We start from the raw sequence: 23549 nt of genomic DNA on the forward strand, positions 1-23549 counted from the left end.
CGCGGGCGGCACCCAGCAGAGGAGCGCACGTGGGCCCCCCCAGTGCAACCCCGCACCCGCACCCACTCCCCTCCCCTCCCCGCTAGGGGGCCCGCACCTGCGGGCGGCGCACGTGGCCGGGGCCCGCCGCGTGGGCGGGGCGAGCACGTGGCGGAAGCGCGCGGCGCCGGGCCGGATGCTGCGTGTCGCGCGCACGTGCTGCTCGTGCCGCCTCCCGCCGGGCGGGGGAGAGTTCAGAGTCCCCGCGCTTGAGGACGGTGCCCGGGCCGCAGTCGCGGCCTCGGCTCGGTGCGGGGCTGCCGAAGCGCGACGGCACACGGGATCCTCGTGAGCCGGCCTGCGATGCGCGTACCTCGCTCGGGTGAGACGGGTTCGGGTTCGGGGGTTTTTTGCATATCCGACACTTCATTGCACCAGGCAGTACCAGTATCAGTTTTTTTAATTGCACCAGGCAGTACTGTATCATTTTTTTTATTGCATCAGGCAGTACTAATATTATTTTTTTTAATTGCGTCAGGCAGTACCAGTATCTTTTTTTTTTTTTTTTAATTACTTAGGTGCAAACACCCATGATCAGGGAGGTATGTGGCCACCGTGTTGTTCTGAGACAAAGAAATGCAAAAGTCGAGAAGTCTTTGGTTCGGAGATGATAGCTTTTATTAGACCAGCCGAGCTGGTCTGATACAGTTGCGAGGGTATTAGACGGACTGAGTCACAGCCTTGGTTTGGTGCAGAGTCTAAAATTGCAATCGGGCCAATTCGACCGACTGGTAGTAGACCAACTGAGTCGAGAACTGCAATGAGTCTTAAAATTGCAATTAGACCAACTGAGTCTAAAATTGCAAGTGGTCTAAAACTGCAATTTCTCAGTTGGTCTGATAATAAAAGATAGCATTTTGGAACCAAGCGTTCTATATTTTGGCAACCTTCGCGATCTGCCTGTCCGTTAAGGGTGTGCACTGCTTGAGGGCACAGCATCTTTCTGCTCCACCGGCTTTGTAAGGCAGTTGAGCTCTGTTTAGCTACATCATGATTAGCAGCAGGAAGGGTGATGGGGAAGCAGCCGGCCATGGGCTGGGATTAGAGGCTTTGGAAATCACAGGAGGGAGTCAAGTTTCAGGGCTGCTATCTCCCATCACTTCCCAGGACTCTCACAGCAGCTCTAAAACTGACGATCTCCCTTCGTAAGCACCCTGCAACCATTAGAAGCCTGGCCAAGGACAGAGGCTCGTCAGGTTCCTGCTACAACAGGAACAGGGATGAGTACTCCAAAACATGGTTTAAATCCAGGGTGGCCGACCTGTGTCAAGAGCAGCTTCTTTGTGTGGCACATGGCAGGACAGGGAAGGGACAAGCAGGTATGGGAAGAAGCAGAAAGCAGAGCAGGAGATGCAGTGGGCACAGGCGGGAAGCAGAGGCCAGAGCAGTAGAGCCAACAAGGAGCGTGGAGTAGAGAGCAGAAGGCAGAGCAGCAGATCAGGCAGAGGAAGGGGATCAGAGTAGCACTTAGGGAAGGTGCAGCCTTAACTTGTAGCCCCACTGGTTTAAGTTAAGTTCCTGAAAGTTCTTACTCTTGAATAAATGCTTAGCATTAGTTCAGTTCCAGCAAATGCACTTAAACAGGTCACTGTGTTACGGAATACATTTAGCTACTGGGCATCCAGGAAACAAGCATTTCATATTCTGCAAAGCCATTATTTAATTTTATTTATTCCTATTACTAACGGTAGGTGCAATATAACATAAATGAAAGCGCCAAAGCTCTAACGATCATGTTGCAAGGGGACACCCACACGGTGTCATCACCACCGGAGATCCATGTGGGTTCAGGGGTCCAGTACCTGGCACAAGCTATAAGCGAGGAAGATAATATTGCATACACAAAAAAAATGAATCTCATGACCATATTGATTTTAGGAGATTAAATGTACAGGGCTCTATCCTCAGAGACTGAAATCTGACAATGCCCATTCATTCCTGTTTCGCCAAAATCAAGTTACCCCTTAGGCACAAGCCAAAAGGCAAAAACCGAAATACAACACCAAAGAGGAATAAAATTTATCTCGCTGTATTTTACCATTTATAAATGCAAATAATTTTAAGCCATTAAGTTTTTTTTGTTAAGTGGACAGCTCAAAGGCAATGCAATTATTTACTGCTTATATACCTTTGTGATTTAGGGGAATAACATTTCAATTGGATATTACATTGTGTACAGTCAATGGCAGCTGCAGGCTTCTTCTTGCATGTATTAAAATCTCTTCAGATTGCTGTGGTGTATGTCATTACAATAGGGAGTTGAGGGGCAGTGAGGAAAAAAGACATTTTAAAAATAATATAGCTTACTTTAGGTCTTCTTAATGAGTTTCTTTGCACTTCCAACAGTCATCAGCATCAAGTCTGTCTTGCTTTGTACTTTTGCGTTATTAATCCATGCTGTTTATTAAGGGCCTGCCATTATTATCATTTCAAATGGATATTTTCAAGGCTTAGTAACTACAGTTTAGAATATCACTTCAGTTTAGCTTCAGTGAATTCAAGGGAATCACTTGGATCAGTGATCCACAAACTGAATAACTAAGTTTTGACACTATAGAGGCTGCAGTGCTCATTACGGTCTATTGATTAAACCATCTCTGCAATTACCAATACTGTCTACTGTATTATCTACATCTAAGTATAACCAGACAGCTTCTTACCCACTACTCTTAATACTCCATTTCACACTAGCTGACCAAGAACATGCATTAATGTCATGAACAAAGTGTGTTTTTTAAACATCTTTTTAAGGGAAGGGTAAACGTATTCTGCATGGTCCATTGCTAATTAAGAAGTTTATGGAATTTCAATAGTTCACAACTTTTTGTCAAACTATCATTATGTAAAGACAAAGAAAATTCAGCTACAAACACTGAGAAATTGTTGCTGAGAATCTAGCAATGCACAATAGGAAACATATGCAGTTAAGATTTGAAGTAAATGAACCAAATTCTGGCTGCCAGCTTGACCAAGACGAGGCAGCACACGTTGTTCGAAGGAGGGCTGTTACTGAGGATAAACAGCTTGATTGGATTTTGCAATCTACTTTTTGCACTTTGGCATAAGTTAAGATCAGAGCACCAGTCCAGATTGTCCACCTTAATTCTGAATACACCGTCCTTTGTGGACTAGAGATCCCTCATATTCATTCGCTATAGATTACTTGTAATGAGAATATCACAATTATGATCCATCATAAATATCCTTGATCTTCAAAGTTATGAATGCCTTCAGTTTGGTTCCCGATGTCCTCTGCTTTTTGGCAGTAGGCTCTGGGGAACGGAGAGCCTGTGCAATCCAGTCAGCGCCTGGTGCACCGCGTACCTTCCCTGCACATCCTGGATGGGCTCTCATCCAGCCTCCAGTGGCATCAACAGAAAGTTTTCCAATGACTTCAATGGTTTTGGTCTGGGCCCAGGGCTCACGTAACTGTGAAGCAATAAGACATGATTTAATGAAGAATCCATGACCCGTCAGAGTTCAGGACAAATTAGGATGATAATAGCAACGGACTGAGTCAGTTAAGGGAAAGATAAGCAAACAGGTCATCCCCACTGGACCTCGAGCACTGAGCAGAACCACTCCAAACCTGTTCAGCTGCTCAGACTAGTGCAGTTTATGAAATTCTTTCTTGGCAAACCAAAGTCCATCCTAATCCAAGTCATGCCTTCTGTTTAACCTGTACAAAAACCTCAGCTAATCTGCTCACCTGCTGTGACTTATTTTGTGGGGGATTCATCTTTGCTAGCAGTTTCAGCACAGTGGCATCTGGAAAGATTTTCATAGTCATCTTCCTTGAGAGTGCCACTTTTGTCCATGCCCGATCTCTGCCATATTTATAGCGTACCTTTTGTTTTGGTATCTGAGTGCCCCAGCACTGGTTGGAATAGCATTCATCTCTGTGCTTTTGGCACTAAGCTCAATGGCAAACATTTCCTTCCTCACCATCACCTGGTTTGTACAGATATATAGGACTTGATTGTGACTTGGATTACCTACCTGAACAATACACTTATAAGCATGATCATCTCCCCTTGCAGTTACATAAGCACCAGTGGGTCCTCGGAGCTAAGCATTTAAGTGGGTCTACTTGTTCTGTTGCTCCCTCCCCAAAGCAAGTGATGGATAGAAGAGGAGGCTAGCAATAATATTACAACCCTCCCGCCACAACAAAGATGAAGCAAGGAGAAGCTAGGATTCAGAGGTGTATGTCTCAGGCATAATACTTCCTTGCACCAGGCAATGTGTGCACCATACGTTGTTCAAGTCTGTGCTAAAGGCATAGTCGAGCCCTAATTTCACAGGTTGCTCTCCTTCTTGCCTTTATCCTAATGTCTAAATTGGGTTGGGGAATGGGAAACATCCCTTTTTAAGCACTATGGGTGGGCTTTTTAAAAACACTGAAGAGAGTTTTATTAAAAGCCAATAGGAGTTCTGCTCTGAAATCACATTTGTGCTTTTGAGAATCCCACCCAGTGCTATTAATGATTATAATTATATAGCACTATGAACCTATATGGCCCCTCACAGAACATAGATATGGTATAATATTAGATTGATGTGAAATGTATACAAGAGCAAGGATTTAATAGAAGCTCTATATAGCTGAAAGCCCTGAGGGGGAGGGATTATTGCACACAGATTGAACAGGAAATTTGTTTTTTTTAAATATTAACCATAAATTGAAACTTGCCTACCAACCTTTTCATCAGGTGCCCCTTTAGAAGCCTTGAATCCAAAGCATCCATGCAGTGACGCATATCTTTTAGCATCTTGTCTGGAAGATACCAGATTAAGTTGTTTAATTCATCTTTTGCAATAGACGTTTCTTCGGGAGACACCTGATTTCCATCGTTCTGCAGGAAGAGCGTATCACAACTATAGTCCTTACTTGCCCCTCAGTGACAACACGTCTAAATAGCTAAGAAACATTTTTTTTCCTACAGATGGTATACACATGGGTCAATGCTTTCTCTGTTTATTTGTGCAGAAGTCCCAGAGTGACCAAGTTGAGAAAGCAGAGGGTTTCCCACTAACTTGGATTTAATGAGAGAAAACACGCTAGGGACAGGCAAAGGTGGATTGCCACAAACACAGAGGGAGGATGTACAAGTAGAAAGAGATAGTAAAGGTTTAACTCGGCTGATGAAAGAAGCAGGTTTCAAGGATGCCCATGTTTCCGTGCTTTTTATCACATTGTTAATCTTTAATCAGGAACACAGTTCTGAGAAGTGCCTGGCTGGGTGACCATCAGCTCTTGGAAGTTAATGAGAGTGCCAGCAGATGAGACTATCTCAGCCTTGTTCAAAATATACCAATGAATTACGGGCACAGCCCAAAGGAGTTCAAATTCTGCCTCCACGTTGAAATGAACCCAGAGCAGGTGGGTATTGAGCTTGCAAAGTCAGCATTAATGTGTCCCTGTGTCCTGGATGACAAGGGTTCCTTCCCCCTCTAGCTACTAACGTAGTAGCTTGTCTTGAAGTCACCAAGGAGTTGCGGGGACAGGTCTCTGTTAACACAGACTCCAGAACAGTGTGCAAACCTTCTGCAGGTCTGCTTCTGATCTCACTTACTTTGGTATAACTTCACCAACACTCCTAATTTATGCCAACAGCTACGTGGTTTTGTGATCATTTCCCCTTCTTCTGTGGCAAACTACAATTTATAAAGACCATGACCAAATACGTAGCAAACTCTTTCACTGATAAACAGCTAATATAGATGTAGATGTTTGTTGTGTACATTTGCCATGACACCTCCTCTGAATAAAAGAAGCCTCTTTCATGATCCACAAAGCCAACACTGATTTCTCCTTTACACTTTTTGTAAGTCCATAGATGTATCCAGAACACTTAATGGCTAAGTAACGGCGTGCTGCAATTACTTCTATCGCTCTGCTCATAGTGGTCTCACTGTTAGGCTTCCTTGTGCTGCCATTCATATCCATTTGTCTCATCTTGTAAAATCTCCTGGGCAGAGATTGCCTCTATTACATATTGATGTCTGGTACAATGGGGCTTTATCTTCCAGGTGCCATTGTGGTACAAATGACTAAATAATTAAGTGGTAAAGGTTACTAAATGGGTTACACTGTTTTCCAGTGTTTGCATTATGCAAATCAGTCAAGATTAATTTGCACTTGTCAGTTTTTTAAGCCAACGTGATAAAAAGTTTCTCTTCAAATTGCATTAATTTGCTTCTGAATGATGTCAGGCTTCTAGATCTGGATACTGGTGTATGATCAAAAGCAATAGGTTCAAGAGAACCAGTGTGCCATGATGAGAAATGAGAAAGTGTCTCCATGGTTCCTCTGCTGAGATGTCATTGCTAGTAAGTGGCTTGTCTTTGTGATGGGGACACCTCTTGGATGGGAATAACCTATCCTGGTCACCAGACAGAAATGAAGGCAGGGTAGATTTGCATCTTATAGACTAACTAAATCAGAGATGCTTGAGCTTTCATGAGCCTGAACTCACTATCACTCTCTTACCAGCCAGAAATGCCTCCTTTAATTTAAAAGACCAGCAACAAAATCCCCACAGATTTTGAATGTATTCTTGTTGGTTTATTTCTATTTGAAACATGTTTGATAGTTATTGCACGGTATCTAGATATTCAACTGGCCAATTAACACTTAATCAGAGCTTATCAGTACACAGATAAAATGCTATCAGGTCAATGGCTTTTTCTACTGTTGATTTTCCTGGGGATGTCAGGCATAGGAACCCAGGGGGATCTAGTGCCTGACACAGATATAACATTTGCCTTCTGACCTTTAGATGTAGCCAGGCTTTTATTTTTGCCTGGTCAGCTTATTTACTCTGCTGCTGTTGTTGCCAGTAGTACAAGGTGCTCAAAATCTTCACCGCAGCAATTTTCCTGTGGAGAATGTGAGATGAATCCTACTTAAAACAGAAGTAGTCTAGTTTCAGTCTAGTTTGTGTTGCTCGTAAAGGAGAAAATAGTTTAGGGGTGAAGGGGGAAAACATTTTGCAAGGCTGCAGGATCATTACAATGGCTCCTCAAGACCCCCCAAAGTCTATTGTCCCAAGCACCATGCATGAACGGAGTGAGAGCATAAAAAGGAAGCAGAATTTGCTCTGTTTTACAGGATAGAGAGCTTAGCCCCTGTCTAAACACTGACCTTACCAGGCCGGCTGCGGTGTCCTCAAGCATGCTGCTCTGCCTGGACTCCTAAACCAGAGGCAGCGTAGCCACTCAGCAATGCAAATTAGCCTGTGCATACTGGGTCCAGTTTCCAATTTAGGAGTGTGTTAGTGGTTGCCGCTACAGGCAGGGTAAGTTTACGATTCCAACCTGGCCTGGGGTCCGAAGAGATAAAGCCTGCCCTTGCCTGTGGCAGAGGTGCAAGGTGAATTCATCTCCAATTCAGCTCTGTACCCTCAGCAAGCTGACAAGGAGGGGAAAGAAACAGGCAGCCAGTGGGTCAAATCAGAGGTAAGAAGAGCTGAAGATGGATCAGGAGAAGTAAGGGAATGAAGCAGATATTAAAATGAATGACTAATCGTATGTTGCCAGCGAGTTGGACAATGCTGCGCAATACTAAAGTAACAGCTGGCAATGGGGAGCTGTGGGCACAGTGAGAAATACAGGTAAAGCATTGGTGGGGAGTTAAAATCCGAGTGACTGCAGGGGCGCTGGAGGCTGCCATTTCATCCTGGAAGAAAAAACGAACCCAGGGAAGGAGCCAGGGAATTTTCATTCCCTAAAGAAAACCAGGCAATGTGAAATCTTGCTCCCAGCACAGAGCCGGAGGAGCCCTGTCACTTGGCCTTCCCGGAAGCCAGAAGTCCTTTTCAGAGGAAGAATTTATCCAGTATTTTTAGCCGCAGCTTAACAACTGCAAAAGTTAGTGTGGAGAGAGTTATTGTCTGCCCTGTCCACAGGCAGGAGTGGGGAGGTCCAGACGGGGTTGCCAGCTGCAAACACTTCAGCTATGCGGTGAACATGGATTCCCCTCCCGGGTGACTTCAGCAGCACTGACCTTCCCTTGTAAACGTGAGCCGCGATGCCATCTGGGCTGCGTACAACTGAACTGAGCAGCTGCTACATAGGGAAACACGTAGCCTTAGGCTGACTGCTTTCTACTCTGCCTGGTGCAGCTTGGCCCTTCTCTGCCGACTGCAGCTATGCCACGCATCCAGCCAAAAGAATGCATTAGCCATGCAAAGAGCCTCCCCAGTAACACTTTGCATAGCAAAAAGCCAGATAATCTGTAGAGCCGCATTACCAGCCGGCTCTCAAAAAGCTTCCACGTGCCATCCAGCCTTCCCTCTGTCTTATGTGCAATAGGTCTGAGACAGTAACTCTTTATCTAAATCCCCAGGGTAGCATTAGGAGAATTCCAGCCCTCACACCTGATGAAGAGGTTAAATATAGTTGACAGCTGTCCAGATATTGATTCCTACAGAGGCCATTATCCTTATATTGATGCCAGTGCCCTCACACAGATGTCAAATCAAGTAAAAGATAGGACTGATCTGTAAAAGACTCCCCAGGAAGTCCCAAGGGCACCTGCCTGGGAAGAACAAGCAGGACAATCCTGAGCCAGCCCCGTCTGTAGGTCTCCCAGGCTGGGAGGAGTACGCAGCCATGCTGACAGCTGCTGAATGAGCCAACAGGCCCAGCCGTGGTAGAGTGCGACTCTCCCGCAGGGTGACACCTAACTGGAAAGATCAGCTCCCATGCAGACATTTTTCTTGTGACGAGCAGGGATCCTGGTTTTCTCTGATCATGGAAAAATGTGGATTTGGGGTTACTTTTTTTTTTTTAACCAAAAATTGGGTTTTTTTTAAAAATCGGAGAAAACCAGGATGCCTGGTAGTGAGCTACCACAAAAAGTGTTAATGTATGAACACTTAGGTGTCGAGTGTTTGTGCTGACTACACTGCAGGCCGTTGCCTTCTCTTGGGGTGTTGGTAGCTATCCCCATTTCAGGGCTGATTTGCAGCCTGTGTTGGCTGCCCACATCTCATGTAGCAATCCAGGAGGGAACTAAAGGCACTGGGACTTTTCCCCATGCAACAAGTGGCACGTTCTTGCTCCAAACTGAGGTTTAATTCCCTGAGATACAACCTCTCATGGTCTCCTGCAGGGCAACACCACATCAACTGCTCCTATAACAGGGGTGGGCAAAATGCAGCCTGGGGGCCGGATGTGGCCCGCCAAGCCATTCTATCCAGCCTGTGGGACCCCTAAAAAAATTTAGAAAATTAATATTTATCTGCCCCGGTTGCCTGTCATGCAGCCCTCGATGGCTTGCCAAAACCCTCCACCCAAAATAATTGCCCACCCCTGTCCTATAACATGGCTCATGATTGAGTCTTTTGAGAGGGAAAGAGGCCCAAGAGTCTTCCTCCTTCCACCAGCCAGAACCATGGGGTTGCTATGGCTGTATTTTCCTTTTTGGCATGATTTGCTTACCTCACATTTGAAAAACTTCAGCACGGCGGACAGCGGAGAGGTGAAGAAACCAGGGAGGCAAATGCAGATGAAATGACCAGCCCACTTGATTTCCCAGCACCACTGTAAAGCTACACCAGATATTTGCAGATGTCTGAAAAACTCACCTTGCATCTGTGCTAGGTGCCAAACTCACGTTGCCTTACGGGGTCTTCTAGCATATTAAAATGATCCAGCAACCTGAATAAGATGGACAATGCAATCACATTTAGGGTGAAAGGAAGGGGGAGAGGAGGGAAGGATTGTCATGCCAGCTGCACTACCTTTCCTCTCTCTTCCCAGAGGCCTATTTCCTTAGCCACAGATGGATCTGCAGCAGAGATGTAGTTCTTACGAGCAGCACAACTGCATGCGGATACTGGTGTATGTGTCCACCAGTTTTAAACAAGGAGCGGATGGACAACTGGGGTAAGTGTCTGGTGCCGCACAGAATCACTGCTGAAAGAACAAGGGAGAAAACGACAGCAGTGTAAGACGCACAAGTGCCAGTGTCGTGTCCGCAGCCTCCGAAAGTGCAGCCATTTGCTAAGTGCAACAAGCTATTACTGGCTTCCCTGCCGTATGGTAGCAAGGGCCCATTTTGCATGCAATTTAGGACACACACTTCACGTCTCAGTGGCCAAACCCCGCTTTTAGAAAATGAGAATACTAACACTTACTTCCCCCAGTCCCTTTCCCATTTTGTCCATATATATATATTAGAAGCTCAGAGGGCTGGAAACCATCTCTGACTCTGTGCTCATACAGCAGTTACAACTGGGCTTGATCTCAACTGGGCACTGCCGTAATGCAAAGAAAACGTAGCCCTGAAACAACCCTCACAAGTCAGCTGCACGAGTTCAGATTAATCCATTCCAAAAAACCTCAATTGTCAAGATAAAAGACGCATCACCCCAGAACTTTTTTATGTGACAATACCTGAAACAATGAGCTTTGTGAAGAATGCAGAATTTCTAAGTAGTATTATGTGCTATTAGTGATTTTCAACTCTCAGCGAGATTGCTTTGTTGCACCTGTGTCTGTTTGCAATGATGAAGCCTAAAACTTTTGTCATACACTTTTCCTGAGTAGCTAAGAGCCTTTAAATGTATTGTACTAAGCTCTACTAAGTCACTCCTAAATTGAAGCACTCAAAACCTTTATTTTGAACAGTGTGAATGGTGTCCATCAAAGTAGACATCTTGAAAACACTCCTTTCAAGGCACTTATTGAACACTATCATCTGGAAATGTCAGATTCACACTCATTTAAATAATTTGACAGCTTCCAAGAAGATACCTGATGAGCATCACATTTAGGTGTCAAAAAAGTACAGAGAAGAAGTGCCAAAAAAAAAAAAGTTCAATCCAAAGGATTTGTATTCAGCCATTAGAAGAGATGTATTATAGTTCAGTTACTACTAAAAAAAGCTTTTCCGTTTAAATGGAAAATAACATATACATTTAAGATGCTTTACAAAAAGGGCTTTTTCCCCATTGAATTCACTGCTAGTGAAGTTTGCCAGCCTGGTGGATTCCTGGAGAGAGGAGTCTTCTGGTTAGCCAAGATCCTGGTCAGGACAAGCCCAAGTTAATATTGGCCCAAAATGAGACATAGGTTTGATTCCCAGCGATTGCCATAACTTCCATGGACATCACTAGGATTATAGGTGCACTGAAAAAATCAGACCTCTGTAATGTCTGAGGTTGGGCTGCAGAAACTGAAGCCTCCAAACTCAGGAGTTTCTTTAGAAAATCTTGGCCCTAATATTTCTGTGCTCTTCATCATTATTCCTCTGTAACATGGGAATAATAATGGCATGCGTCACAGAAGGGTTATGATACTGTGTTCCTGTCATATGCTTTGAGGTTTGCAGAGAAGTGAGTGTTTCTTCAAATAGAAATACTTTGATAGTTGTGGTTCTAAACTTTCTGGGATGGATACTGGTGTTCAAACCCTGTTGGCTTCACATGTAACAAGTTTGAAAGCCTTAATATAATATCTAGTGGACATACAGTCATGTCCCTGTGCTACACACTTGATAATTAGCATCTGCCCAGAAGAAGCCCAATTATATAGCAGGACTGGGGGAGGTTAGGATTGCAATACAGGGAAGTTTGCACATCTGGGTCCTGAATTCCAGCAGCAAAATTGAGAGGTTAAAACAGGGCAGCAGCTCAGGGACCACCTTTGGTAGGGGAGATACCAAAATAGCTGTACCATACCAGTGGCGGGACACACCACCACCGTTGGCATCACAGCAGCCAGAACTGCCCCATGTACTGGCACTGCCTGGGGGGTAGACCTGCCCTGCTGCACCTCTGATGAACAAGAGGAAGTTTTGTGGTTTTCCTTTTCTTTTCCTCCTTTCCCCGCCCCGCAAACAAGCTTACATTTGCCCCGACACCCTGGTAGATCAGTCGTTCAGGTAGTTCCTGACATCCTACTACACAGCATCGTGAGGATTTACAGTCCTGGAGAATCTCTGTCTGGCACATGCGGAAGGGTCTTGCGTAGGCTTATACATAATCAAATTTCTGTCTTTCCAACACTCAAAGACATTCATGAGCCAAAGTAATTTTGGTACAGCTCTTCAGAACTGCATGCTGAAAATTAGATGCAGTCCCCCGGAGTGTGTATATTCCCCACCAATTGCTGCTTTATTGGGATAAAGCTTGAACTTTATCCCACTATCAGGCTATACTTTCAAGGTGAGTAAACATACCTTGGACAAGCCTCCAGTTCACAGCCAACTGATAGGTGCGATCGGACCTGGTGTGCTGGACTCTGTTGCTTGTCACTACCAGGAACGTTCCCGGTTCCAGCCACTCATCATGCTCAACCTTTCTCACATATTCAGAAGTTATGACGCTTTTTGCACTGAGGCAAAATTAGGTCAAAGTTTAGCCAAATGAGCACCTTTCGTAACTGCTTAAAACAACAAATCCAGAGGCTGAGAATCACTGCCTCCGACACTCATTAATCAGGTCTGTTAAATGATTACCTGTCCAGGCTTCTTGTCAACCAGTGTTTGCGATAATAGCTGTCTGCGGCAGTGTCATAAGAAACATCTTGTAGTGACGTAGGGGACAGGCCTCCCTCACCCCATCTAAGTGGGAAGGTCTCCAGCGCACAAGGGGTATTTAAGACAGCAGAATGACTCCTGGGAAAGGAAAGAGTACAAGAATACTCCAAAGCGATCCCGGTGCAAGTAGTTGGAAGAGACAACACAATCTTCTCCGAACCCAAATTCAAGAACTTTCAAGGGGCTCAAATTCAAGGAAAGTAAGTAGACCATCTATAAATGAAACATGCCTTTTCCTACGGGTGAATATTTATCCGTAGGTGGTGAGATTCTCTCTCAGATCATAACCGTTGGCACGTAATCAAATCTAACACATGACAAAATTGAATATGGCATATATTTTTTCTTTTTACAGCTGAATTATGTTTTGGAAAGCACGTTCATTTTCTTAGGAATCGTGTGACAGCGTAACTGTTTGATCCTAGGTTGCAACCTGCATGTCATGCCGATCAGCAAGAACTACCACAATCAACAAATAATGCCTCCTCAGCTGAAGACTCAGATGAATATCACTTCAAAGGTCATCAAGGGGGATTTGGAAAGTCTGAATCAGGATGTGAGAGGCTTCATTGAAAGCAATGCCAAGCTTTGCCAGCCTGATAGCATCCATATCTGTGATGGCTCAGAGGGAGAGAACAAAAAAATCCTGGCCCTCATGGAAGAACAAGGCATGATCAAGAAGCTGAGCAAGTATGAGAACTGGTAAGTGATAGACATATTCAAAATTCATTAGTGTTTGCTGCCCATGACCATTTGCATACATAGGAATGATGCTCAGGAAATGTAAACGTGTTTCCACATTTTTCTTCCCAAGCTACTTACAATTTTTCAACTGGAATATCCATACGTTACCATCACTCTCTTGGTTAGTTACAGAAATCACCCAGTCCCATGAACAGAGACAATATTACGTGACCATACCCAGGCATCAATATAAGAAAGGTGCAAGAATAGCAGGTGCCAGGTCCCTGCCACCTGTCTAGCTACTGCCTCCTGGGATGCAAAACCTCCACGTTACATCTCTGTTGTGTGACTCATGGAAGGAGTCATTAGCAATGTGTAGCAAACAGAGTAAACACAGATTTTGAAGAATGCCACTGTTCTAGTCAAAAGAGTTTATTTAAATACTATTTTGATGGCATTCAAAATGCCCTGTAGTTGTTCAAATATTATTCATAAAAAACACATTATTCACATCGTGCTGATGAGTTTGACTGTAACTTATTTGGCAAATATTTTGCTCAACTATTCCACTGCCTCTTCCCAAATTACCCACGTGAAATGAGAATGTTAACGACAATTAAGCATTTGGGAATGACTTATAGATCAAGATTTATTCACTGAAGAAATCTGCAAGGAATTTTGAATAACTAAGAAACACAAGAATTTTGCAATCTGTTTGCAGGGTATTTGTGGGGGAAAAGGGCAAAATTCAACAGATAAATTATTCACCGTTAATTATATGCTGAGCGCTGCAGCGATGATGATTATGACAGTCTGACTAGAACACTTTTTCTCTAATTGAAGATTTCCCTGCACAGTTGAAAACATAGGACAATGCACTCAACTATAAATAGTCTAAACAAAATAACTCTTTACTGAGCCATGTTAATGCTTAGTAGTTGCATGGTGCCGCATCTCCACTCCAAGGTGCTTTCCTGAAGTGGTGGGCTAGATCTTAATCTCCCGTTTGCTCTAATACTGCGAGCACCTACATAGGTATTAAAAGCGTTTTCAGGATCTCCTTTTTCTGCAGGCATCATTCTGCTGTTTCTTACGTAAAAGTGGTGTAATCTTGGTTTATGTTGATGTAATGTGTGAGAATAGGGTCAAATCTTTTAATCCCCCTGCAAGCTTCTAACCCCCTTTTACAGATGGTAAAATTGAGGTAAAGGGAAGGTTATACATGCAACTACATGTTAAGAAGTCCAGTGAGGTACCAGTCCATTCTACAAAGTTTTAAGGTATTATCCATGACCAGTCCTTTATCCATATAATCTGTGGTTGCCTTGAAGCTGTTGACTCTGTCACCTTTGTTTTACTCCTAAAAACACTATAACTTGCTGCACCTGAAAGGATTAAGCACATACTTATGACTTAATAACTGAAGCAGTTTCCTAATTTCTGTTAAAATGTAGTTGGTTGGCTCTCACTGACCCAAGGGACGTGGCAAGAATTGAAAGCAGGACTGTCATCATCACTCAGGAGCAGAGAGATACAGTCCCAATCCCCAAGACTGGAATTAGCAAGCTGGGCCGCTGGATGTCAGAAGAAGACTTTGAGAAAGCCTTCAGTGTCAGATTCCCAGCGTGCATGAAAGGTGAGTTCAAAAAGAAAAATAATAGATGGTTTTTATAATACCACAGGCACCAGCAGTAATAATTTCGTAGCACAAATATACACATGGCTCCAAGGTTCACACTGGAGCATCACAGGGGAGGCCACTGTCCCATTGCACCAGGACCCAACATCCAGTCTCAAAGCTCAGCACACACGCACATGCATGCGCGCGCGTGCACACACTCGCACACTTATCAGTGCCTCCCAGGTAAACTATTCCTTTGGCTTCTTTTACAGAATGGCAAAATGAAGCTTGGATTAGTGGGTGACTTAAAATTGAGGAAGGAGCCCAGAAGTCCTGACTCTGAGGGTCAAATCCTGTTCAGCAGAGAGCTGTGTATTTACACCAGCATGAAATTTGGTCCCTAGTCCCCTGCTCTGATAGCCACTGCTGCCTACATAGCAGAGAAAGCTGGTATCCGTCAAAGACAAAACCTTTTGCTATACAGGCTGACAAATGGAAAGGATCTGATATTATTTTTAGATATCATCAGAAACCAGATGTTTTTTAAATGTGGGGAACAGGAGGCTTTATAATGAGGATTGCTCCAATAGTTCGTAGTTTCCTCCCCATCCCTGTCCTGTCTCACTCACTTGGCACTGTTCCTGTTTCACAGGCCGTACCATGTATGTCATCCCCTTCAGCATGGGACCTATTGGGTCTCCTCTGTCCAAGATTGGGATTCAGCTGACAGATTCACCGTATGTTGTGGCCAGCATGAGGATAATGACCCGGATGGGAACGGCTGTCTTGAAAGCCCTAGGAAACGGGGAGTTTGTAAAGTGCCTTCATTCAGTTGGGTGCCCTCTTCCACTAAAAGGTTAGTAATAATAGCTGCCATTCACTTTGGCTAATACTCAGGCAGACCTGTTAGAGGCAGCGAATTATCCCATAGCTGCCCGCTCCCCTGTGGCAATTGCTGTGTTCATGGCTAGCACATTGTGTTTTACAGAACCACTGGTGAACAACTGGCCTTGCAACCCAGATTTGACTCTGATTGCTCACGTCCCTGATCGCAAAGAGATCATTTCCTTTGGCAGTGGTTACGGAGGAAACTCTTTACTGGGAAAAAAGTGCTTTGCTCTCCGAATTGCCAGCAGAATTGCCAAGGAAGAAGGCTGGCTGGCAGAGCACATGCTGGTAAGACCCGTTAAATCATAAGTCCATTTCAAAAAGCAATTAAACTGCAGAACAGCTCAACATGAGCTCCCCATGGCCTAATACTATAGGGTTCTGAGATGCACAAATCATACAACACTTTTATCTAGAAACAGAGACCTGCTAATAAGTGAGCATTTTAAAGAGGCATCTTCAAAAATAGGGAACCAAGCAAGTTTTTTACCTAATTATTTAGAGCCTGATCCTGAAAGCTGCTCCGTACCTTCATGCCTGGGCAGGGGTCCAGCAACTTTAAGCAGGGATCCATGAAAGTCAATATGCATGGCACAGTTGGCAGGACTGGTGCTACAGGTTGGAAAATTGTTTTCTAAATAATAAAGCAGACCTGCACAAACACCTGCATTTTTGTAAGGACTTGCAGTTGGCTGTTACTTTTATGAGCAATCCTCTGTTCTCTGTCCACTTGAAACATTTGCATTTTACTGACATAAAGTGCTCCTGGAAAGTGAATTTCCAAGTTGCGTGATAGGATACTCGCAGCAATAAATACATGCGTACATGTTTTCCTGCCACAAATAGCACATGGCTTGTCTGATCAATCACAGCTGAGAAACTGAGCTCCAAGTCTGAATATTTTTCATCTGCAAATGTTTGAATTATAATATGCATTTGAAAAAATAAGGGATCCTCTCAGAGAGGAACTACTTGTCACATAAAATACAATTTGTGAATTAAGAAGATTGGCTCTATCATTACATCCTTTTTCTAGGGAAAAAAGCATGCTTGATTAAATGCTTGTCTTTACCATTTGCATTCTTTACACTTGCAAAAATGCAGGGGAAAAATAGACATATTCATCAGGTGTGTTTGTTTTCCACTAGATTGTTGGCGTTACAAATCCAGAGGGTGACAAGAAGTATTTTGCAGCAGCGTTCCCTAGTGCATGTGGGAAAACTAACTTGGCTATGATGAACCCAACTCTGCCAGGGTGGAAAATTGAGTGCGTTGGGGATGATATTGCCTGGATGAAATTTGATGAGCAAGGTAATCTTTTCTGGAACTTATGGTTGAATTGTTGCAGGGACCAGTCCTGCTTGCATTGAAGTCGTACCTGCATTTCCTATGCTTTATCAACAAGATCTGGAACCAAGTCTGGGGGGAGGATGGGGAAGAGAGCTCCACTGGTGAACTGGGTTTTGTTTCCTTATTCACTGTCCCTTAAATTCCAGGTAATTTAAGGGCAATCAATCCAGAAAACGGCTTTTTTGGAGTCGCTCCCGGAACATCAGTAAAAACAAACCCCAATGCTATGAAGACAATTTACAAGAACACCATCTTTACCAACGTAGCAGAAACCAGTGACGGAGGCATATACTGGGAAGGCATTGATGAGCAGCTCGCACCCGGAGTGAAGTTGATATCATGGAGAAACAAGGAGTGGCTCCCAGAGAATGGTAATGTGGCATGCCCTTTGCATTTTCACCTTTGCATTTTCACCTCCTTTCAAGTGAATTTTGCAATCACAAAATATTTCTCATTTCTACAGGAGAAACCTGTGCTCATCCCAATTCTCGATTCTGCACTCCAGCCAGCCAGTGCCCAATCATCGACTCGGCATGGGAATCCCCTGAAGGAGTGCCGATTGAGGGTATAATATTTGGAGGCCGTAGACCTACCGGTAAGAGCTGCACTCAGTTATATGAAAGCTACAGTCCCGATCATTTTATGGATGTAATAGTCCTGGCAGAAACTGGGTATAAACATGGCTTTTATTACCACAGGTGCCTTGGTTATTGAGGGCAGAGGAATAACTAGATTAGCCTTTAACCACCACGTGTTCAGATGTGGCCACTGAAGTTTCAGTGTTCAACTCAGAACACAGCACGCCACCAGACTCTCCCTATGCCTGAAGAAGGGTGTTTGTGCCAGAAAGCTTGCAAAGAACTGTTTAGCCGGTCTAATAAAAGATATCACATCTACCCAAGGAGCCTTGTCCGACAGTGCTACCTTAACACAGGTAGCAACATAATACAGATGACCTTAACCACAAGGCCATCCTTCTTCTTAATGCGATCAGCTGGGAACTGTAGAACTCCAAAAAACAGGCCCACGGTGTTGTAAATCAGCTGCCTAAAGATAAAGGCACTCCAAATCAGGCCACTTCTGAACATTTTGGCCTAAGTTCTTTTTTAGTAAAAGAGGGAGGGAATGAACTGAATAGAAAGCTAGAGAAAGAGGAACTGAAGTATATGGCTCGGTGCCCACTGCGGTAACTCAGGTAGCAAAATCTGCTATTGCAAACCTTTCTCGCCCTTTAATTACAGAAGCTATTTTGCTCTCTACAGGTGTGCCTCTGGTATACGAGGCCCTTAACTGGCAGCATGGAGTATTTATAGGTGCAGCGATGAGATCTGAAGCAACAGCAGCTGCTGAACACAAAGGTAAATCAAGATCTAATTTGCTTTCCCATATCAAAAGTAGTCCCTGACTGTTGTTCTCTACGAAATGAGCATATGCTAAAGTCTGGTTCTTGGGACATCATTCTGTAAACTGAGCATTTTTCACAATCCAAAATATTATTCTTGATGTTAAAAAAAATATCCTCAACTAAGATGCAGCAAATTAACCGCATGTGGGTCGTGCGCAGTAACAAAGCTGCATGGCCCATTAGGTGCTGAAGTCTGAGCCGAAAGCCTTGATGCTACGGCTCATGCCTGACCTCGGACAAGACGCTGAAACGTCCGGATTTGCCATGAGCCCGTGGCAATGCAGGCTGGTTGTGAAAGCCTTCGGGCTCTGTTTTCAGAGCTGCTTCTGCTAAAGTTGTGGGGGCTCAGCATTTCTACAGTGTAAGCTCACATGTTGTGCTGCAGCTTCTCCCCGTGGTAGAAGGCTCCCCACCTTCTCAGAGCCCTTTGGCCCAGATCCTCAGGAGATAGGTGCCTAAATCCCTTTGTGCATCTGTGCCTACAGGTGGAAGTGCTACCTGAGGGCTAAGGATTGTATCACTGGCTCTGTGACACTGTTCTTATATTTCCTTGTACATCCTCTAAACAGGTAAAATCCTCATGCATGACCCCTTTGCCATGAGACCCTTCTTTGGCTACAACTTTGGTAAATATCTGGCCCACTGGCTCAGCATGGCACACCGCCCAGCTGCGAAGCTGCCAAAGATCTTCCATGTTAACTGGTTCCGGAAAGACAAGGACGGGCAATTCCTGTGGCCCGGCTACGGGGAGAACTCCCGGGTGCTAGAATGGATGTTCAGCCGAATCCAAGGAAGAGACTGCGCCAAACTAACTCCCATAGGCTACATCCCTGCTGAAGGCGCCTTGAACCTAAAGGGGTTAGAAAACGTCAACACGGCAGAACTGTTCGAGATCTCCAAAGAGTTCTGGGAAAAAGAAGTGGGAGAAATCAAGAAATATTTTGAAGATCAAGTGAATGCTGACCTCCCCTATGAAATAGAAAGAGAAGTTCTTGCACTGGAGCAGAGGTTAAAACAGCTGTAACTCACTGAGAGGCATTTGATCAATCCACACCAAAGGTTGATAACAAGCAATTTGCTGAATCATTAGTGATAGCAAAACAATGCATGAATAGGGGGGATACTCAATGGAAAAATAGGAATTAAATCTCATTCTGAAATGAAGAATCTGGGTAGCTTACCTAGAATAAAGGGCCACTCCAGGAGGAATTCCCAGCCCAGGGATTAACAATTACATATGCGAAATAATTCACATTATTTACCACAATTGCACATGCATTCCCCCCAAAATGATATAATGTACATGCAAATGACTTTTAAGACATCTGAATGATTATCTCCATCCACAATTATATAATTCTGCATACAGATATGATCCCAGTATATGCAAATATTTTGCAGGCATTTTTGCACACTCGGTTCTACAAACACAGACCTCAATGTTTTAAAGAAGAACATATGTTTACATCTTACCAATGCCAGTTGCAGTAAAGAAAGAAAGTCATAAGGTGTATATATTGCTATCTAAATATACTTCCTGGCTTTAAAATTGCTTGGAGAAAAAAGAGATTCTTTCCTAAATTTACTAGTGTGAAAGATTCCTTTATATTATGAATGTATATTTAAAGTATTTTTGTTTTGTATGTCTTATGGTCCTGCAATACCCAGACGTTTTGCACAGACTGTTCTTGAAACCACCAAAATAAATATTTGTCAAAATATTCTTTCAGTTCCAGTATCCATGCTGTCCAGAAAACTGCATGCATATGAGCTGGGCCTCCAATGAATACGTCTTCACAGGCTGAACGAGAAATTGAGTCACACAAATATCCCGTATCATCAAAATAGATTCAAAGTCACAGACATTTTCAACTATCCTCATTTAACATGGGAATCACTATACTGAATGAAACTGGTGGCCCATTTAGTCCAGCATCCAGTCTGTAAAACTGGTCGTTACCAGCTGCTTCATTAGAAATTGCAAGTAGGTTGCAATAAGCAGTTATGGATTATTCTCTTCCAGGGAAAGTTTGTTCCTAATCCTCATATATTAGAGAGGGGCTCATTTCAGGAACTATAAGCGTTTATCTATTCCACAGCACATGGGTTTTCACTGGAGGTGCTGAACACCAGGGGCAAGTGTTGAATTAAAAGACCTGAAGCACTGAGACTCAATAAAAGGGGCAAGGAGTAGCAAAGAGCATGCATTTTTTTGCTCTCTTGCTTCCAGTGCTGCTTAAAAGCTGCTTAAAAGCTGCCTGGCAAGGATAGGGCCCAACACAACTTTGCACTACAGTGTTCTTCAGTCCATCTATCCACTGGAAATAAAAAGTCAAAATGATATAGCGTAAATAAGTCAGCAGGGGAAGCACAAAAAAAGCCAGGAGAAATGTGGACACCAGAAATTCCTTAGGGCCCTGAAAGACCCTGGAGGCTATCAGGACACTTTGAAACTAGAATGAGGTGCCTCTGGACTCCACAGTGGGGTTTATCATTTGAGGGTCCCATGCATAGGGTTTGTACTGCTACTATTTTTTCCCTAGACACCCATTCTAAAAATATAACTGTAATGCAATGGGGGTTTCTGACCAGCTCAGGACCCCTGCAAGTGTCTGGCTTCCAGTGACCAAATGCCACTCCTGCCACGACCTGAAGAGTGAGGCCACACACCAAAGGCATTCTGACAAATTGCCCATGATGCCTACCTAGCTTGGCACAATACTGGAGTAGCATCAAGGTGCATTTGGTACCCAACACAGAATCGGACGAGATGCTAAAGGAGAAGAACAACACCTCACACTGGACAGATTCGTACTGAGGCCCAACAGGACTAAAGGGAAGGACGAGTCTGGAGCAAGATGTTTTCCAAGCGACACTCTAGTTTGGTTATGCTCCAAAAGATGACACCAACCACCAGTGCTGGCTAGCTATCAAAAACACTAAGCCAATACAAGTACAGGGTCAACTGTCCCACATACTAAAGTGACTTCTAGATATCACCAGACCAAGTCCTGAATTCCTTACTTTGGCAAAATCCTTGCTTTCTTCAATGGGAGCATCACTGGAGCAAGGCTTTCTGGGTTTGGCCCATTCCTGTTGGATAAGAATGAATCTCTCATCCTCCATTCCTTGAAGTCAAAGCCAGGGTTCTCCAATAAATCTACTCTGTTGATATTATGGAGCATCAGGCACCAAAAAAATACCATTCCAGTCCAGTTTAACAGTAGTGTTTAGATCACTTGTGGTCCCCTCCTTTCCCTGTCCTCACCCAAACACAAGTTTTTAAACATTGCTGCCAAGCTGACAAGCATGCAAGATATTTAAGCATAAAGAGATTAGAGAAAAAGGGGAAAATATACTGTGCACAAAGAAAATAACTTTGTACATGAATCATTCAGCAGCTCCTTTGTATGTAAATATACCAGAACCCGTCAGCATCTATGGAGAGTGCAATTTGCATTTGGAATGATCAAAATGTTTAATATCAGCAGAGAAAATGTTTCAGGAGAGAGAAGGCGGTGGGCTGAAATCTAGAAACTTAGCCGTGCCAAATGATGAGCTCAACGTCTCGCCATCCAACAAACATCGTGCTCCATAAAAGCAAAGTGAATTAGAACAAAATGTTTTTTAAATTGAAATTTGGAAGATTCCCATTGATTTTGAATAGAAACGGGGGAAACAGCAAGTGCAGTAAATCTTGACAAATTAGTAACGAGTGCTAAAATGCTGCCTGTTAAATGGGCTTTGAGGGAGTGAAGCGCTGGAGAGACTCGCGTGTGAAGTGTCCAGAACCACCACCGCTGAGATGTGGAAATGAGGTTCCTATTCTGGACAATCAGAAGGCGAGCATTTTGTCAAACACCCAGAGAACTATCAGGGACCATCATGAGATGTAATATGGAAGTCAATGGACTTCTTGCCCCGCATGCTGGCTGAGCATCAAGCCTTTCATATTTTAGAACATGAGTTTGACTTTAATTCATGCAAGTGCAGTGAAAGGGAACTACTTGGAGACAGGCAAAAGATGCTGTCTGAGGTCTAAATATCGGTATTGCGATGGATGCAACAAGCAGCTACCAAGCTACTACATTCATCACCAGATTGATCTGATCTTCCTGAAAGTCGAGGCGTCTTGGAGGCTAGTATTTTGGTCATTTTAACAATTTCAGGAGAATTTTTTCAGTCCTTGCTGCAGAGGGGCTTGATCTTGCAAAGCCTTTGTCAAACGCCAGTCCCATTCATTATTCACTCAAATGTACACACCTGACTTCAACGGAGCTGGTTTGTAAGCACTGCTTGACTGAATAGAGGGTAAACATAGAAAACCAGACAACCCTCGCAAAAATCAATGCCCGCTCAGGGCAGAACTTTCACTATTTTCGTTCTAGGAAGAATTACAATCCTGTTATGCCTAAAGCACAATAAAGACATTTTTCCAAGAAGACAGACACTTCAGAGAAATGGTATTTACAAACACAAAGATCTTATGTTCCAAAATCTTGGCTACCACAGTAACATTATTTATTCCAACACTTGCCGCAGTATAGTCAATGTGCTTCCCACCTGAAAGACCAAAACCAGAGGCATACTTGGCTGGGAGACTACTGAAATACTGCAAAATGGTATAGTTTAGTTTCCAAATTACCAGTCATCGCTGTAGATCCTGAGCTACGTTTCTGGCCCTGGATTAACCCCCCAAATACACAGGGCACTGTTTTTAAATTCATGCCGGCAAACTTTAGTCAACAGCATTTCAAATGATATCCAGTCACTTGTGTGAATATGAATGCAAAACAGTTAGGTACAAAAACCTGTTACCGCTCGTCTTATGCAGAATCCCACAGCTGTCACAGACTTACTGCCACAAAACTTGGTAAATACATTAGCATTAATAGAGGAAGCCTCTCTTGGCATACTTAATTACCAAAATACACATGCATTAATATGTAAAATTCAAGCCCCAAATGAACATCCCAAAGATAACCACTTTCCCAAGGCACAATGATGTGGGG

General features: G+C 43.8%; 1 protein-coding gene across 2 annotated transcripts; it reads left to right on the forward strand.

The window, feature by feature from the left end:
* Positions 1 to 12674: 12674 nt before the first annotated feature.
* Positions 12675 to 20231, forward strand: PCK1 (phosphoenolpyruvate carboxykinase 1). Of its 2 annotated transcripts, none has more exons than XM_090020516.1 (10): positions 12675 to 12789; positions 12945 to 13291; positions 14728 to 14909; positions 15547 to 15750; positions 15883 to 16070; positions 16931 to 17093; positions 17279 to 17503; positions 17596 to 17727; positions 18395 to 18490; positions 19107 to 20231. In XM_090020516.1, the coding sequence occupies exons 2-10, from the start codon at positions 13032 to 13034 to the stop codon at positions 19559 to 19561; spliced, it is 1905 nt and encodes a 634-aa protein (XP_089876642.1). In that variant the 5' UTR covers positions 12675 to 12789; positions 12945 to 13031; the 3' UTR covers positions 19562 to 20231. The 2 variants fall into 2 exon arrangements, with proteins under 2 accessions (XP_089876642.1, XP_089876641.1); XM_090020515.1 differs by having other exon boundaries at positions 13015 to 13291.
* The last annotated feature ends 3318 nt before the right edge of the window (positions 20232 to 23549 follow it).

The sequence above is a fragment of the Crocodylus siamensis genome, chromosome 10 (genome assembly GCF_052110815.1).
Source record: "Crocodylus siamensis isolate JL-2025a chromosome 10, ASM5211081v1, whole genome shotgun sequence".
Classification (NCBI taxonomy): domain Eukaryota; kingdom Metazoa; phylum Chordata; order Crocodylia; family Crocodylidae; genus Crocodylus; species Crocodylus siamensis.